This window comes from Aulonocara sp. 'chitande type north' Nkhata Bay, linkage group LG6, assembly GCF_057382095.1.
Source record: "Aulonocara sp. 'chitande type north' Nkhata Bay isolate Kocher_YH1m ecotype deep benthic linkage group LG6, A_spYH_male_GT1.1, whole genome shotgun sequence".
NCBI lineage: Eukaryota > Metazoa > Chordata > Actinopteri > Cichliformes > Cichlidae > Aulonocara > Aulonocara sp. 'chitande type north' Nkhata Bay.
The window spans coordinates 32,733,196-32,752,133 of record NC_141349.1 but is presented as its reverse complement, the minus strand read 5'-3'; the positions used below and the strand labels follow the sequence as shown (position 1 = coordinate 32,752,133).

Genomic DNA, 18,938 nt, shown 5'->3' with positions numbered 1-18,938 from the left:
CAGTGGCTAGACAGAGCTGGACTGAAAGACAGCATGGAGGCACTAATCATGGCAGCACAGGAACAAGCTCTGAGGACAAGATCCATAAAAGCTGGGGTCTATCACACCAGGTAAGACAACAGGTGCAGGCTGTGTAAAGATGCCCCTGACAATCCAGCATATAACAGCAGGGTGCAAAATGCTAGCAGGTAGGCCATACGTGGAACACCATAACCAAGTGGCGAGATGGGATTTTTTCATTTTTAATATTTTTTTAATTATCTCCTAGTATGAAGCCCGGGCCTGCAGGCTTCAGTTCTGAAGTGCACTGGAATGTGAGAATGCGGAATTTGTCCTTGAGGAAGGACTGCCTAATGCACATGAAACAACAGTCAAAGGAGATGAGAATGCAGCAACTCATCTGATCCTCTTCACACTTTGCCCTTACCATGTTTCACATAGTTACAAACTGATTACCACACAGAGTTTCACAGTTTTGGATACTATTAATAGACTCAGGATTTCAGATATAAAATTACTGGGCTCACAGGCAATATATTTTGGCTTTTCTTTCAACTAAGGAAATCTTTATTACTTAAATTAAGTAATATCAAACTCAGCACTTACTTTTGAAATAAAGACTGTCAGTTCAAAGAGTTTGAAAAGAGTGCAAAGATCTTGTGGCCAAGACAAGCTTCTTTATGTGTCTTTATGTGTGTGTGTCACTAACAATCCATCAGATACCATATTGCAAGAGTAAGAGTAATAGGTGCTGTCTGACAGCCAGACAGTAAGACTGCATGTCCGTTATCAGTCATTATTGATTACCGTATGTTTAGCTAAGGGTTATTAAGCAGTAAATGTCTTAAGCTGGACACGTCACTTGACACTCACTGATAGTGGAAATTAGAGACAGTAAGTGCATGGACAGCATGTGCACATGGAAATGCACTACACCTGCAGACTTAGAATAAGAGTTCAAAATATAGTTCAGAAATCAGTGAGTTGAGTGTGGAAAGTGTACATGTATGTTAGGGATGGGTATCGAAAACCGGTTCTTGTTGAGAACCGGTTCCCACTGTTTCAATTCCTTGGAGTTGTTTGCCATTTTTGCAAACGATTCCCATATCGATTCCAGTCGCCCCGAATGACGTCATCACGTTGCGGAGCGTCATTTACCTGGCAGGAAACATGGCGGCTCAAACGCTCAAAAGTTTGGTTATACTTTACGAGAACGGATGACAACAGGGCAACTTGCAATACTTGCAAAGTAGATATTTCATTTAAGGGAGGAAACACTACGAATATGCAAAAGCATTTGCTCACAAAACACACGATAACCTTAAATGAATGTCGTGTTTTTAATTCCGCTCCAGATTCGTGAATCTCAACCCAGCAGCAGCGGTAACGTTTGCACGTCCTCTCCCGTTAATGCGACAGGTAAATAATCAACTAACAGTGCATATTATGTTAGCGCGATCTGCCTTATTACAAAACCTGCCATTACTGTGCATTTAGGTGACCATGATGAGAGAGACAGACAGAGTCTGGTTGGCTCAGATGCTGGCAGTTCTCGCTGCAGTCTACCGGTAACGTCTCCTTTCAGGCCAGGATAGACGAATGTCACCGAGCAGTGACTGAGTTTGTGGTCAAAGGCTTGAACCCATTTGCCACAGCAGATGCCCCCGATTTTCAGTAAATGAATGTGTTTAATTGTAGGCAGGGACATTACTGGATATTCTTGTGTAATTGCTACAGAATAATTTATGTTATACTTTGTTATTGCTACAGAAGAATATTTATTTTACTTTTACAATTTTTTCCCCCGGGGACCTTGTGACACCCCATTAAAGAGCCGTAGGCTGGATCTCTTAAGATCTCACTGTTGGGTTTGTAAGGCCATGTTACTCCTAAATCTTGTTCAAAGAGAAGATATAAAACAAAGTTCTAAGCTAGTCGACCTTAGTGTTCTCCTTTTTAAAAATAAGAATCGATAAGAGAATCGATAAAGAATCGAATTGTTAAACAGAATCGAAAATGGAATCGGAATCGTGAAAATCTTATCAATACCCATCCCTAATGCATGTGCATTTGTCTCAAAATGACAACTAGGACAAATCTGTCACTGTGCATGCATGAAAAACCATATTCAGCTTAGTCTACACACTCTAAAGCTAACTTTGTTTCAAATGAAAGCTCAAATTGTGCACCACTAGGGTGGTCAAGAATGACCAAGCTACAGACAGACAAACTGGTGATGGCTAACCAACGAGACATATTAGTGGTGGACAAGCAGATGGCTCTAGTGATGTAAACGTAGTCTACACACTCTCAAGCTAACTTTGTTTAAAATGAAAGCTCAAATTCTGCACTAGCTGAGAAGTTTTAAATGGACACTTGTTTCAAGGTCTCTTTCTAAAACCTACAAGTCAGCTTTTCATATTTTTGTAAGCACAAAGTTATGTGCTAATACAAGTCACCAGCACACCGTTTTCTACTGGCAGGTTGCTGTGGCTTATGTTAATAACCTTGAAGCCTGTTTCCACATTAGGATTGTGAAAGACTGCCCATCCGCTGGAGCAAGGACACGTATACAAATAAATACTGTAGTCAAAACCAACCTCTTGGCTGTGACCTTCACCCTCTTGTTCGGAGGTACTCTGTCCCATTGTAACCCTGTTTCTTCATAGGGATGGTCCATCAACAGCCACTGAGAACAAAGATAGATATGCATACTCAACAAAAAGCTATTTTGACATGGCACGGTATGAAAAACACAGGTACACACTTTCAAATTATGGAGAGGCAAATTCTATTTAGCTGCTTACTGTGATTTTTCCTGTTAACACAAGTCAAACATATCTTGAGCCAACATGTTTAGCAAAGCAAAGTAACTTGTTGAAAGTCAACATAAAGCGTTCTTTGACATGTTACAGTTTGGTAGTCTATGCTGCCCAGCTGAGTGAGAAAACCACAGTTTGTACTACCAGGAGTATGAGTGGTACTATGGACGTGCATCCACACAAACAAATTAAATAGTTCACAGCTGCAGGAAAAAAAATAGTGGGGCAGAACGAGCAAATGTAGTTCAAAGACAAAGAAGTTGTTAGCACACACAGTTGCATAAGAGAAGAACATTTCTCAGTCCCTAACTAAAGTTTCTGGATTAGCTGTCTAACTGCATCTATTCTTCAAAAATCGCTTCAACTGCACAGAAGAAAAGGGATCCAAAAATTTGCATCCTACAACAGCATATTGCTGACATCACTGATCCAGGCCTTAGTTACACAGAAACACGGCAGGCTTGCTAGATAACAGATAAACGACTATACAGGTAGTAACTCATTACCCCCTTTTCACCTTTTTATCCTTCCCCTTCATCCAAATAGGAATGATTTTCTTGTTGCTCCACTAAATTTGTGCCATTTTTAACGGGACATTACATGATGATGAAATTAAAAAAATTAATTAATTAATTAAAAAGGCAGAAATGCTGGTTGACAACAGCTTTGTGTTCGTTAGGTTTGTATCTTAGTTTTCGTGTGTTTACGAGTGACTGCATAAGTGGAGAGGTTTTTTGTTGTTTTCTGTTTATTCTTTTGCACATACAATTTTCCTTTAACCACTGCCATTGTACACTGTAGTATTTTACCTCCCCAGAGAGATACACACTGAGCAGTAGGAGATGTACAAGTTTATCCAGGCACATACCACCTAACTGCCCACATCTGCCAGAATACAGACAGATTCAGCTGACACAGGCATTTATTCTATAGCAAAAACAACAAGCTCACTGTCTACAGACAAATAAATAGCGAAGCTGACTGAGGACAACCAATTACCCACTAACTCTAAAGCCTCGAGCAGAAAGTGATGCTGGAGATTAAACAAGCAGATTCTATGTTTGCTAAGGGTATACAGATTAGGCTGCTGCACAAAGAGGAAGATGCCTATAAAGAAGCAAGCATCTTATGGCTAAGAAAAGACATTACAATAACAATGCTGACCCTTTTTTCTGTTTTATAAAATCTTTTGGTATTGGACAGTGGAAGTTACTGGAAGTTTTGATAAACGAAAAAGAAAATATCTTTATATCTTAACAAATTATAAAATATATTGATAATTTTTAATGTGAATTATTCAGGACTATAAAAACAATTTTGAAATACCAAAGCCTTTTATCATTTTCCATAATAATAAAGAGCTGCAACAAATTTTGTTTATATTGAAACACTAGCATTAGTAAATCATCCTAACTGAGAATGACTGTTTTTTGTGTGTGTTTGTTTTGGATTCCTACTTGAAAAAATAAATAAATTAGACACTCAACACTAGGGATGGCACCGGTTCTGACATAAACGGTAGTAACCAGACTGAAAAGCAGCGCACATTTCAGTGCTTTATTTCGGTGCTTTTCTTTCCTGAGACCTCATACACTTTGGATTCTAGCCATTCATTTTACCTTTCCGAGGACAGAAGGCGGGCCCAGGTACATACGTTCTTTTAGAGCAAAGCTACAGAATAAAAAGTCTGGCTGTACTTCACAGCAAAAGATGCAAACTCATCAGCCTGCAACAAGTGCTTTAAGGTGATACTGTCCAAAGGAGGTAACTCCTGGAATCTGATGAAACACCTGGCGACGCATAGCGTTTTTTTAAAAGCCGAGAAATGCACAGTATTTCATAGCTTGCTGCGAGACCTCACACACCGAGCACATCTACTGCGGGTGTGGTGCCTGTTATCGGACCCAGAGTTAGCAACATCCCCCAAGAACCCGAAGAGGAGAGTCCTGGCCCCTAGCCCTGCCAGTGTAGCAGAAATGATGAGGATGATGATGGCAGCAGCAGCCGTTCTTCTCTGCGTGAGTAGCTTAATGTTGTTCGTGTGTAATTTACGTTGAGTAGGCTAACCACGTTATTACATTAATGCACGTAAGGTGAACTAGCAAACACTGTCGTAGTTACATGCGGTTGTCTTCTTGTTTGATGGCAGATACTCCCTTCACCCTGGCCAAAAAGGCTAAAATGACCAAAGAAAAAGTGGGAAACAGCTAAACATGAGAGGTTTTTGGACAAAGTTTGTGTTTTTTCCATTGATTAAGCACTGCTTCCAGCCAAGAGTGATACCATATATGCCCTATACCTGCAGAAAAGGCTAAAACATTGTTATCTTTTTACAAAAAAAAACAGCTAAAAATGAGAGGTTTTTGGACAAAGTGTGTGTTCTCCATTCTTTAAGCACCGGTTCGAGCACTGTTTAAGCACCGGCACCGTTTCAAAAGTACCGGTTTGGTACTGGTATCGGATAAAACCTAAACGATACCCATCCCTACTCAACACACCTTTAAACTGAGTTTGGATTATATTTTTCTACAAATACTGACTGTTAAAATTTGTGCAACATACAGCATGTCTCGATGTTACCACCAATTGCCTAAATGTTTAGACAGGATGTATACAATAGAGCTGGGCGATACGAGATTTTTTCATATCATGATATGTTTTTTTTATTTCAGTCGATAACGATATCTATCACGATATAAGCCAAATAACTATATTTGTAAGATTTAAATGTGCCGTTGCTCACAAGTAAAATGTGAAATAATCAGCAGCTTGTTTTTATTTAAATATTTATTTCCCATAATAAGTTCAACAGGGTAGATGTACTTAAGGAACATGAGACTTTTTCAGATAAATAAAGGCAAATATTGCAAACTACACAAAAGGCAGTCACTAAAGCGTTTAAGTTTCAAAATAGAACAAACGAAACAGACTAAATTGTCAATTCCACTTAGAAACAAAATATTAATTCTAAAAATAAATCTTAGTTTGTTTTACAGAAGAACAGACAAAACTGACTAACTTTTGTCAATATCAAATAAACTGAGAACTAAAAGGAAATTCTCAATCTCTCCTTGTTGTATAGCTGAGCTTTTCAAACAGTTTTAACAGTTACTTTAGTCTGACAAAAGCCGAATGACGAATTAGCGCTTCCAGTCAGAGACTGAGGCTACGTCCACGCGTACACGGGTATTTTTGAAAACTGAGATTTTCCGTTTTCGTTTTAAAAAATAATCCCGTCCACACATAAAGGCAGAAATGAAGGAAAACGCTGCTATGAACATGCCAAAGCAGCAGGTGGCGCTAGATTCCTAACCGTGCAGAAATGTTGGCCAATCAGAAGTCTAGAAGCCTCGGTGGGAAAAAGTAAAAGCTGGGGCATAGAAGCAGAACCGAGTCGTATGTGTGGAGGGACAGTAACTGTGTGTATATGTAAGCATTTAAACACTGCAGAGAGTAGAATTAACAGTAACAGTATTGTAGAAATTCATTTCACCGAAACAATAACGTGGCGCGCAGTGTGACGCATGCACCAGTTTATTGTATTTCCAGACTTGCTTTCGGCACAATTTACCTTTTTTTTTTTCAAGAGGACAAGAGCGGTGAAGTCTATCGCGATAGTTTAATTTCTCTATCGAGTAAAAGCTATATCGCGATACATATCGTTATCGTTCTATCGCCCAGCTCTAGTATACAACATAAACTGCAATCAGCAGCAGCTTTCTCCTGTGCGATTGGTGACTCGGAGAGAGATAGAGAGGCTGGACTGATGCATGGATGAAATTCAATCTGTGAAAAACAGAGTGGAGTGTTGTGTTACATGAAGTAACCCTGTGCATCATAAACAAAACCACAGAACAGCATGCTGCTGCAAAGGACCCACAGAGCTACAACACCGCATAGGAACATCTTTAGCATTTCCTACCAAAAGGCACAAATCTTGGATCCTGGCATTTATCTGGATGTTACTTTTACATATACCAGCCACCGAAACCTTGCTGCAGACCAAGCACACCCCCACGTGCCCTCCATACTGAAAACAACTACTCAAGAACTGGAGGAACACAACAAAGGATGCCATGGTAACCTGGCCTAATTTAAGAATGGACAAATAGGCGAGCTAAGAATGGACTGATAAAGTAGTCCCATGTGTTGCAAAATCTTTTTTCTGCCTCTGTTGAAGCAGCCAGTGTATCAAACCTTGCGTAAATCCAGACAAAATAAAAACTGAAACTTAGAGTTACACTTGACACTTCACTCAGCATAGTTTTAAAGTGTGGCAATAGCACCTTTAAGAAGAGTACAGGATGATAGACCCAAAGGAGATAGTATTCACCCTCTAGCCTCCAAGCAGTGCCCCTCTCCATGCAGCCCTACTCCTATTGTTCTCTAGGAACAATGAAGCCAGTGTTTAACCCACTATACACGATCTGACCTGGACTGACTGTTAACAGAGTACCGACTATACCATGAGATTCATGGTAACAATAACAACAGTTTGGGCTTTCAAGGTCTTGTGATGTGTATGGTTGGAAACTCTGACAGATAAAAAAAAAGATTCCAAAGTCGACTGAACTATCACTCTGTATCTTAATGGTTAAATGGTGTATTTAAGACAGGTAAAGGGAAACAAAACAGTTCTTTTGTTGTTACTTTCAGCCCAAACTGGGATTTTTTTTTTTAAAATAAACTACAGGCAGCATAGAGCCCTGACACATGCAAACTGCAGCAAAGCAGTGACCAGCTAGTTATATTGTACCGATCTGTCCAGTGTTTTGCCTGTATTTGAGTATTAAAGCCCTTCTCGCACAAAATATACAGTTTAATATATTTAGGAAGTGTTCTGTTAAATTGTGGACATGCCAACCAGGTGCAGGAAAGCTACACGTGACTGTGAATTTTGTTCAAAAACTGTTCATTAGCTGCACGGATTTATGTTCACATTAGCCTTATTGTGCTCTGTCCAGAGCCTGTAAACATAAATATCATATTAAATTACACTCCTGCTCTTCAGGGGGCGTCTTCTGACTACATCACTGCCCACTGTGTGAGGATGACATTAGCTCGTGTTTCCATCCAGCTAAAACTGCTCTCCATAATTTACGCCCGAAGCGGCGCTGGTTTGCTGACTCTGGTTATTTGGTTGCGTTGTAAACAGACCCTGGTGGTGAGGATTCACCTTCAGTACATTAGAAAAAAGTGGAGTTTTTATAGTAAGCTTTACGACATTTAGGTAGCTAGTACACACCAGCAGATGGTGTTTTTATTTTTTATTTTGTCGCAGTAGTGTACCGTTAGCTAGCAAACACTCACATGAAACCAATCCCGAAGACGACAGTGGCTACATAGATTAGATTATAGTTAGGCCTCGTTTAGTTCTTTCAACTCGGAGAACCGTTTATTATTAGTATTAGGACAAAGCCGATAAGCTGGAAGTAGAAAAATCTTTGCTACCTTCAAGGCAGAGGGCACCTGACAGATTATTGTCACGGGATGTTAGCTAGCTGTCGTTACCGGTTTTCTCCGGCCATCATTAATGACTTGGGGGTGCAAGAACTTCTAACCATCGTAAATACGATAACGGGCTTGGGTTTACAGTTCGTCTTTTTCTGACCTCCAAAAGAGCAATGTGACAGAGCTATAATATTAATATTAGTGACACAGTTGAAGAGCTATCTCCGGTTTTCACTACTATCATTAAGTAAAAGCCTCGTAAAATTATACAGTCGTCTACTAAAACATATACCAAACTCATCTCTTTAAATAATATATGTATAGAAGGATTTACCTAAGCTGATACACTCCGGTCAATCGTCACGTACAGTCAAGTGAAACACAACGGAAATCATCTTCAATGTAGCCCCTCCTCGTCTAAGTCCGCTAGACCTCCGTCCAATCAACATTGACGATGTTGTCAAGTCGGCCCAATTAAAATACAAGACTGGGCGCTGGCCCAGATCTCCCGCCCACATTTATGTAAATAAAAAAAATCTGTGTCCAATGAGAATTTAGAATAACTAACCAGACGACCCGTGATTGGATAATATTTGGAATGATTGACAATAAGACAACCATCACTCGCCTTTGCCGCGGGATACTGCTACACCTTTAAGAATGATAAAAGTGTTAATAAAACAATCAAACCTCAATTAGTTCCTCACATGTCCGTCACTTCCGTTACGTTTAAATCTGTCATTAGCTATATGTTATTTTCGGGAAATCGCTCTGTCTTGACATTAAAATATAGTACCTTGTCGAAACAAGACGGCCGTTATTTTCACCCAATACCTTTTACTGCAAATAAAACTGAAGCAACGTTGCCCTCTCGTGGGAAGTGTAACAAAGTGCTACTTTAAGAGAGACAACTAAAATAGACATCTTTTTTTCCACACACTAATAAAACAATGAAGACAACAAAGGTTCACCCTTAGAATACATAATCTTTATTGTGAGGTCAGTGTCAAGTAATGAAGTTACAGCTCTGCAATGGGCTTATGGGGCCAGTATGGGTGTTTGACTTTGTCCAACTTTGTCTCGGGGAAGACGCTGTTGAGGTCCTCGATGGTCATCTGATCGAAGGGGATCATGTTCTTAAATTTAGCCAGCTGAAAACACACAAAGCAGAAAAGAAGTTTTTAAACACCATAACACACTCATGGTGCATTTGAGCAAATAAGCCAACTACTGTCTCACCTCTTCTTCATACTGAGCAATGCGGGCCTTGGATCCTTCAATGTAGGCTTGTGCACTTTTGTTCTGTTGGAGAAGAGTGAATTATGAATTTGAAAGAGCAAAAAGAAGAAGAGATTTGGGATGCAGCTCCCTCTGTTTTAAATGTCAATTTGTGTTTAAACAATTTTGTGACCTTTGGAAAATTCTTTGCACATTTACAATTCTTATTATTAAAATATGTACACATGGTATGGCTGCCAATTCTTCTTTCATCATTACAGTTTCCAGATAAAAATGTTCTTACTTTTAAGCTAAACATGCAAATACATTAATTTGTTTGATCTCGCCACTTACAGCCTCAGCCTCCTGCGCATTGATGGTGCTTGTCTGTGTGTCAGTGGGCTCAGGAATCTGCAGTGCTTTAAACTGTGTGAAGGAAGAATAAAAAAGTAAAAGATAGAATTTAATAACACAGGGAATTTAAGCTCTACTTTTTGTGTCCCACTCAAAGCTAGTCTGAGACTGTCAGACTACACATAAAAATGGATAAAGCATTAATGCTTCCTCCCATGGTAAAAAACTGGGAGTTGGGAGCCCCATGTTATGGCAAAGCATGTGCTAATTTTTATTTTTTAATTATAGGCAATACAACTTGGAATCTAAGGTATTTCAATTGCAGGATTATTTTGTGCCTGCAACACGCTTGTTTTTGAGACCGGTTTTGAGTGGATTGTGCTGCAAACAAGGAACATGAGCTTTGGAGAAAAAAACAAAACAAAACACTTTCTAAAAGTAGTGGGTCCTGACTCGTTTTCGTGATCTGTTAACTCACTGTTATATGTAAAAGAAGGTTTTCAAAATAATCTATGCTGTGAAAAACTAAGTACACTATTGATTGAATAGCCTGTAGAGCCACCTTATTAGTAATAAGGTGAAGTAATCATTTTACATTTGTTAATGCATAATTCTCTTAATGTCCCACTGACAGCATTTTGATCATTTTGAGGTCTGTACTTAGACTGGGTCACTCCAAAGCCTGGATTTTTTTTTTTCAGATGGCCTCACGTTTGACTCCAGAATACTTTGGTAAACACTCAGTGACTGTAAGACATTCCGATCCTGTGGCACCAAAGCAAGTCCATATCATTAGCCCTCCACAGTTGGTATGAGGCATTTGTGTTGATATGCTGTGTTTTGTTTTTGGTAAATGTGAAACTGTAAATTATGGCCAAACATCTCCACTTTGGTTTCCTCTGTATAAAAGGACAGGAGTCATGTGGTATGTTACGATGCAACTTTCCAAACTGAACTGTTCTTTTTAGAGAGAAGAGTTTTTCTCCTGGCAGCCTTTCCAAATAAACCATAGTTTTTTGGTCTTTTTCTAACTGTACTGTCATGAACTTTAACATGTAAACATGCTACTGAGGCATGTAGAGTCTGACATGTAGCTGTTGGGTTTTTTGCAGTTTCTCTAAGCACTGCACGCTCTGAACATAGAGTGAATTTGCTGGTCCACTCCTGTGAAGATAGTAGGATTGTGTTAATATGACACTGAAGTTTTAAAACTGTTAAAACTTCTGCTTTAATTGGGGTTTTGAAGATATGTGGCCACCAACCATGTGACTTAACTTGTGACAATGCAGAGTCAAGTAAATAAGGCTCCAATCACACAGATCTAAAGACTGGTCTGCTAACCATTTGGCAAGCACCAGTGCCCTACCAGGAATAAGTGGTTGCTGGAAGTTGATGGCTGTCACCGGGAAAATGACTGTGCATGATATATGAGAAATCTCAATCGAGGTGGTCACACTTGTTATTTGATTGGTTAATCAAGCGCATTTGATTATACTCTATAAATCTGTCAACAAAATATTTTCAGTGCAATCAAAATTTCTCCTGTGCAATAATTGAATATTTATTTTATTATTGTTTTTAAATATGTACCACTGGCTTTATATTCATTTATTTATTATACTTGACTCTTTTTAATCTTTGTACTGATGTTTTTTATGTCTTTATGTGATCTTGTGCAACGTAATTTTGCAGCGTCTTTGAGGTACTGCTAAGTGAAAGCAAATCTTGAATTAGCAGCACCTGACTGCCACTTACCCTCTTATTTTCAATGGAAGATGTAAGGGTGTACTTAATTTTTCACAGGGATTCATGTAGTTATGTGAAAACTGATTTGATTTTACAGCCACTACAATGGGGCATTACAGGACAATCTTTCATAAAATGAAAACACAATTTTAATTATGTGAAAAATTTTCAGAGCAGCTAGACACAACATTAAAAATGCCACAAACAACTTTTTAAAAATGGCATTCTACACACGCTCTATTTGGTGCTTTAATATTGACTAATAACCTGCTGAGAAAAGCTCACCTTTTTCTCAAACTCATCAACCATCCCGGCTTTGGCCACTGCACTCCTGTAGAAGCTCCAGTCAATAGCCACAGGCTTTTCTGGCAAGGAGGCTAGCCTGGTAGGGAGGAGAAGAGCAAAAGAGAAACCCAAGTAGATGATATTTAAGGTGCAAAGAGCAAATAAAATGGACAACAGAACTGTTCACAAGTTGATACAAATGCAAAATTCAGTGATGATGCTTCTAGGAGACAAATTAATGCAACCGCCCACTTTAATTATTATAATGATGGTATAAATTAAAGTCTGCAAAGAATAATGAGACAGCCGCTTAATTTTCTATTAAATCTCTAACATAAATTTATTCATTAAATTGATGTCATGCAGTTACTAAGGTGATGCTTTTTTTTCTCTGATGTTTTTTATAATCACTGGAAACCAAAATAATAACTGAGATTAAAATGAAATTATTCACCCAGGCCTTAGTCTGCAGGTTATACAAGATGACATGTCAACTTGATCAATCTGTTTTCTACTGGCTGGGTGACCCAGTCACTGTTATCGCTGCTCTCCATGTCATTAAGCCATGTCTTAAAAAGAGTTTCTTGTTCCAACACATTCCAACTCCTTAAGTCTCCCACAAACACGGCTCTCTCTACAACCACAAATAGAATGGAATTATGCAGGAAACATTGCAGTTTAAATAACACATCCCAGTGTACTACAGTCAGTTGTTTTGTACTACTGATACTTCCAGCATCAGTAGCGTACAATGTGTACAAGATGAGCCGTTCAAGCAGCAATAATTAAGATAAATATCTACCATTTGCACTATTTGCTGTGTTCTCTTGAAAGCAGAAAACATCTTCTTTCTACTAAAGCTGCAGCGATTGATTGATTCGATTATAAAAAATTCTCGACAAACATTCGATGCTTCGTTTAACACTCTGTAGCGTGCTACCGTCGCCATGAAAAAGTGATGCATATTTGCCACTAAAAACATTCAGAAGCTGCATGTGAATAAAAGATTTGTCAACATTAAGCCCAGGTAGCCTCCAGTTTTAAACAAAAACACTGATAACACAATGGCAGCAGTGATGATGATGCTGGCCCAGCTTAAGGTGGAGCCAGAGTGTTTACGCACAGCTAAGAGGCGGAGCCGTTACCATTATGGTGAGCTCAGGTTTAGTGAAAGAAAACATGTTTTCTAACATCCAAAAGATCTGCACAGTTCCTGTGTTCACCCTTAAATCTTTTACTGGGAAAACCTAGCAGGAGTACTTCATCAAAGCATGTGATCAACAAACTCTGATGTTAAGAAAAGCCAAGTTTGCGGCTGCTCAATCCACAGACGTTTGTTTTACACTGGGAGAAATCTGCAGTAATCCTCCAGAAGTTGAATTAAAACAAACAGATGACCTGTTAACTTAATCTGATTATTGAGAGTTTACTTGATTGGGTAATCGACAGATTAGTCGATTGATAGCTGGAGCCTAATTTCCACACATTGGAGATGATGATGTATAACATAGTGAGAGGTGTATATCATACTTGGCAGAGATGCCATCACTGCGAGTCTTCAGTGCATTGAACATGCCACGCTGGTTGGGTGGAACTCGCTCGGCAAATGCCACCCAGTCAATGGCCTTCAGGGCTACACGACGGCCTGCCATCTCGACTGTCTGAAAACAGAAAGGACACATGTTTTTATTTATTTTAAGTATTGAATTAAAATGTCAACAATCATCTAGACAAATCTTGTCAACATGTGTTTTGGTCAATAATTTGTTTGTTTGTTGAGAAACAAACAGAAAACAGGAAAATCGTCTGTTGATGAGGAGGATACCTGGTTTGAGGCACCACAATGAGAAGACTACTTTTATTTTACAACTGGATTTCAAAACTTACACAAGCATCATACAGAAAAATCATCTGAGAACCTTGCCTTTCACTCCTGCTGCCATCCTTCTGTCAAACATTACCACCAACCCTGCACACTTCTTCGCCTCTCTTGTACACTGTCTGTTGCTTTGGTTGGTTGACCCCAGGTATTTAAGATTCACCAATTCCTTAGACTAAAATCAGAATAAACTTAAATATGTAAGCCTAAAATTTTAATATACATTTCAAATGCATTTGCATAACGTAGGTTAAACATAAGGACAAATGAAAGGCATATTCCTCACTCAATAAATAAAGAATGAATGTATATCATTAAGGAACGAACGGGTATACAGTTATTTTCATGTTTCCTTAATTTATGCTTGCATACTGTGCGTGGCATTCAGTGTATAAAACCCGATTGAATTGAATATATAAAATATAAAATTGAGTGTCTAGTGATTGCAGCATTTGGAAAGACATTTGCGTTTACATAAAACTGACAGATGAGGAGTACCTTAAATTGTTAAATGAAATAACTTTCAGACAGTAAATATATATTACATGTTCACTTTCAAGTTATTGAGAGTGGAGAGATATTTTGCTGTACGCCGAGATATGAATAAAATACTTCAACTCAATGTCCTCATTTCGCTGGACCCAGAGGTCCAGAGTTTCTCCTGGTCCTCTGGGTCACGGTCAGACAATATGAAGCCTGTTGAAGCTAAATAATTGTTGTGTCTTGATGAAATACACCCAAGTTATTCGTAGCGCGTTTTATATTTTTTAAAGATAGTTGCAGTGGCACCGTCCGTGACGTTTTGCTCAATTTAAACACTCAAAACCGGCCAAAGGTAGCTAACTCTGTTAGCTTGCTAGCCAAGGTCAGAGGACTCCGTCTATGACACCGGGACTTTGACAAAACACGAATGTGGCCGGTCAGGCTACTTTTCCATCTTCCATCCACCGACACATGCATGACCCCAACTAACCATTATTTAAGAAATTATTATCAGATATTCTTTCAATCAGTCACCCCTTCTTTGTACTCACCTCGCTGCAGTGTTGTCTGTGACAGGACGGACCAACGGAAGAGCCTTCTTCATCAGCGCCTTGAGCCGCAAATCGGCGCCACCGCCCTCTGCTGGACAGGCTGAGTAATCACAGCCTGTCTTCATGCGTTTCCTTTTCTTTCCTTTTTTTCATTTGCAAACTTTCGCAATTATGCGATCCAGCTTCTAGAAGCCAATTTCTAGAACTGTGGGCTTAAACAGTGAGTAATTATTAAATAAATAAACCCTAAATCTCACTAACTCTAAGCCTTTGGTTTCTGTTTCTTTTTTGTAAAAAAAAAAAGAAAAGAAAGAAAGAAGGGGGGTCTAACTAATTTAATTGAAGGCAGATTAACAAGAACAAATTAAAAATTGAAGAAAAGCGGGAACTTTTGAGGGTTTGGTTCAATTATGGGGGAAATGTGTCTATTAACTCTATATTCCAGGTAATTATATTGGCCTTAAGAGTTTACCAGTGTCCCACAAGTGTAACCAGGCAATAAATGGAAACAATAAAATGCATCAATTCCAAAACCAAAGCCATCATTAAAAATGTGAGATTTTCCCAGAAACGTGGCGCAATTGGTGCAACCTGTAGGTTAGACAGATGAATGTCACTTGGTTACTTGATGTGCGCAGCAAAGATAAAAGGTTTCCTTTATCCTTAAAAATCCACATCCTTTGAGTCGGTCGTGGGAAAAATGTGTTTTTTATATTTAAAAGTAAAATAAAAGTGTACTATCTCCAATAAACTGTATCATCGCGACAAACTGAGATTCAAGTAATCTTTTTAGGATTTACAGACCAAACTGTTTTCGCTTTAAAATGTAAATAAGGAAAACAAAACAATACGCTATGCTCTTTATTTATAAATTACGAAAGGTGCACAATGTGGTAAAAGTAAGCGGATCTGCACTGAAAATCAAACAGCTATGTGGTCATTCCCAAATCAGATAATTAAATGCGTGTGAATGCGATGAGGTTGTCAGGTAAACGTTTTGCACACTTATAAATCACATAATAAAATATCTAAATAAAATTTGAAAAACATTTAACTAACAAAGCTTTTCCGCTGCACTGCACAGTAAAAACCCGCAGAACACACGGAGGCTCCAGAGGTCAATGGCGATATTAACAGAAAAAAAAAGTGAGTCAAGCACTTATCAATTCTTGGATAATGTTTATTTACTAAAATCAGTTTTTACAAGTTACTGCACATTTTGATAGACTCATGTATGTACACAGTACAGATACAAAGATATTCAATAAATACCACTTCTCCTGCCCTTTAAGCGAGACTGCAGGACGTTTAAGAACACTACAAATTTTATTTACATTTACAGCAAAATTCATCAAAGTAAATCTAATATCACTCCCATAAAGGCCACGTTGTGAAGGTTAAAAAAACTAATACATGTATTTTTTTCCTAAAATATAATTCTGTCTCCGTTCTTTAAAAAGAATGATAGAAATCGTGACAATAATACAGATATTAACACAGCAAAAATGGACAACGCTACCCGATAACAGAAAAAATATTCATATCTTGAATGAGGAATTCAAGTGATGATAAAGAGAGTACACTTCGGGGTCCTAAGGCACTGACACCAATTAAGTACTTTTCTGTTGCTTTTATTAATGTCCCCCAGCTTTAGAGGATTATTGCCTTTAGATCCGGACACATTTAATTGCCCAGTTGCTACTGGAGAGCACGGAGGACAGGCTGGGATGAAATATTTAAGGCATGTCATCTACTGTGTGAGTAGATGACATCTGCTTATGGAGTTTTGCTTAAGAAAATTAAGGCCAAGAATCCACGATTCTCAGAAGTGGACACAAAATGAGAGCAAGTGACCGCACTCGGAACGATTACGCACACGTTTATACACCGGTATTCGCCACTTGTCGTATTTGTCTTCGGTTTTGGAGTTTGGGGGGAAAATAGTCTAAACTCCAAAACTTTTTAATTGTGCTGTGGCCAAGAGCACACACGCACACACACAGGAACATTATTAAGACAAATAGTACATCCCATAAGTGACGGGTCCACTGAACAGTCCTGGCACAGGCAGACTGGGTCTCGGGAAGGCGTTTGAAGGGCCCCAGGATGGAGAGCTCATGTGCGCTCCGAGGGGGAAAGGCAGCGCGAATGCAGGCAGGACGGGCTTGGAGGCTAACTTAAACTTTTCCAGCTCGGCCTCCTGAAGTCTCTTGGCTTTGGCCCTCCTGTTCTGAAACCAGATTTTGACCTGAGTCTCCGTCAGGTTGAGAGAGTTGGAGAACTCGGCTCGCTCTGCGATGGAGAGGTACTGCTTCTGGCGAAACTTGCGCTCCAGCGCCAGGAGCTGGGAGGTAGTAAAGGGCGTGCGAGGTTTCCTGTTGTTTTTATGCTTCCTTAAAGTACACTGAGTTGGACTTGAGCTTCCTGTCACAAAGAAATTGCAAAGAGAAAAAGCTGAGGTTAGATTAAATCGGAGTTTAACTGAAGCGGGATTGTCACAGCAGGTGAACATAAGAGCCCTCGCCACTGGATACAAACACCAGCATAACGCAGCTTACACACACTGATAAATACACTGCAGTATATTGATGTTGACAAAATAACCTGCATCACACACTGTCACATCTTTGTGGAATCAAAGGCTTGAGCACATACTCAGATTTTCTGCTTTCATTTATGACTTTTTAAATGTTTAAAAGTTGTTTTATTTATTTATTTATTTATTTATTTATTTTATAGATAACAAGACATATATGGCATCAAATGGTAAAGGGTCGGTGCAGCAGAGAAGCGAGTGTTTCTTGAGCTCAGATGCAAAACATATTTCCATTGTTATGCATTTATTTACCTAATAAATGACCAAATAAAAATAGTATTTACGCATCATACGTGTGTAGGAAACAAAAAGGCGTCTCACAGTTAAACTTGTTATGCAGCTCCTATAGAGAGGTGGATAAATGCAGTTTATTTTTGTTTCTGATAACTGCGGAGGGACGGACTTACGGGGAGGTGTAGAAAAGGAGGACGTCTGGAACCAAGTGCTCTGATCTTTCTCACAAAACTGTGGACTGTCTTCGCTGGAGCTACTGGAAACACCCTGCGAGCTCTCAGCCGATATCTTCCTCTCCGCGTAAAAAGTCCTTGGAGAGAGATGTTCGCCTTGCCCAGCCACGGGCTTCGGAAGGACCAGAGCTAAATCTGAGGACGAGTAAGAAGTCCGACAGGTGGTCTTCTTGGAAATCAATGACTCGACGCTAAACGGGAGGCTGCTCCGCTGGAGTTTGTATCCTTTCTCGGTTGTCATGTCTTTGGGTTGCAGTTCCTCGCTCTCCGTATCCGTCTCCTCTTTTTGATGAAGCTGTTTGGCGTCTTGGGACGGCGACCCCTGCACAGGATTCATCATGATACAAGGGGATGGGGCCATGCACCTCCGTGCGGCCCGTTTAGAGGAATTACGTGGCTGAGGGGTACGGTGTCCAATGTGCGTCTTTGCGCTGTCAGCGGTGCCCAGTAGCTTTTTACGCGCTGGACGGGATCGTCTATAAAAGGACAGGGGCTGTCCCCCCCCTGCTTCGACCAATCATCTCGTCAAGTTGGCCTCGTGACGTCTCAGAGTGTGGTTTTGATTGGCCTGTAGCCTTCCAAGAGAACATCAAGAAGGCTTTGAAAGGAAGGAGACGTTAATCATACAGACCCCATGCGGTGCGGGACTATTGATGGCTCTCACAAAGTAGCTTAGACCAATTTTAGTGCAATTAACCAGTGGGGAGGACTCTCTTGACCATTTACATCCTTTAGCAGAGCACTTCCATCGGTAGTATTAGTTTAATTACTCTCTTACTGTAAAGCTGAGCAAGGGCTAATGAGTTACGTGTCGATATCAAAGTCGTACTTTTATCAAAGAGATTAAAATATATTTTGTGCCCCAAATTAAATATAATAAAAGCAAATCCATTTGTCAATGAATAACCTGCCCGTAAGTGTATATTATAGAAATAAAAGTAAGTGAAACAGCTTAACAGAAATTCCAATCAGAAAGAGTGCGAAGCCAGGATAGAAATTGATTAGGTATGAGTGTTGGTCACACAGCATTGCAGCAATTTAAGGCCTGTCAGGAGCTCTTCTCCTTAACAATAGCCTCGGTTGAGA

At 39.5% G+C, this 18,938-nt stretch overlaps 3 protein-coding genes across 8 annotated transcripts in view; all 3 read right to left on the bottom strand.

The window, feature by feature from the left end:
- pnpla6 (patatin-like phospholipase domain containing 6) overlaps positions 1-8,707 on the bottom strand; it is a 33,432-nt gene extending 24,725 nt beyond the window's left edge. For all 5 annotated transcript variants that reach the window (XM_086296390.1, XM_086296387.1, XM_086296386.1 and 2 more), the window contains exons 1-2: positions 8,608-8,707; positions 2,601-2,689 (exon numbers count right to left, since the gene is read on the bottom strand). In XM_086296390.1, the coding sequence (XP_086152516.1) occupies positions 2,601-2,648 (48 nt within the window). In that variant the 5' untranslated portion in view covers positions 2,649-2,689; positions 8,608-8,707. The remainder of the gene's footprint in view (positions 1-2,600; positions 2,690-8,607) is intronic.
- A 532-nt stretch (positions 8,708-9,239) lies between these two features.
- Positions 9,240-14,907, bottom strand: LOC147328183 (ATP synthase peripheral stalk subunit d, mitochondrial-like). Of its 2 annotated transcripts, none has more exons than XM_086296383.1 (6): positions 14,790-14,907; positions 13,407-13,537; positions 11,877-11,973; positions 9,846-9,917; positions 9,513-9,575; positions 9,240-9,424 (listed from the first exon to the last, which is right to left on the bottom strand). In XM_086296383.1, exons 2-6 carry the CDS (start codon positions 13,526-13,528, stop codon positions 9,293-9,295), a joined length of 486 nt encoding a protein of 161 aa, XP_086152509.1. In that variant the 5' UTR covers positions 13,529-13,537; positions 14,790-14,907; the 3' UTR covers positions 9,240-9,292. The 2 variants fall into 2 exon arrangements, with proteins under 2 accessions (XP_086152509.1, XP_086152510.1); XM_086296384.1 differs by lacking the exon at positions 14,790-14,907 and adding an exon at positions 13,801-13,914.
- A 1,041-nt stretch (positions 14,908-15,948) lies between these two features.
- On the bottom strand, positions 15,949-18,319 carry LOC147328182 (homeobox protein MSH-C-like). The gene is made up of 2 exons (XM_086296382.1): positions 17,793-18,319; positions 15,949-17,213 (listed from the first exon to the last, which is right to left on the bottom strand). Exons 1-2 carry the CDS (start codon positions 18,211-18,213, stop codon positions 16,801-16,803), a joined length of 834 nt encoding a protein of 277 aa, XP_086152508.1. The 5' UTR covers positions 18,214-18,319; the 3' UTR covers positions 15,949-16,800.
- Between the last annotated feature and the right edge of the window lie 619 nt (positions 18,320-18,938).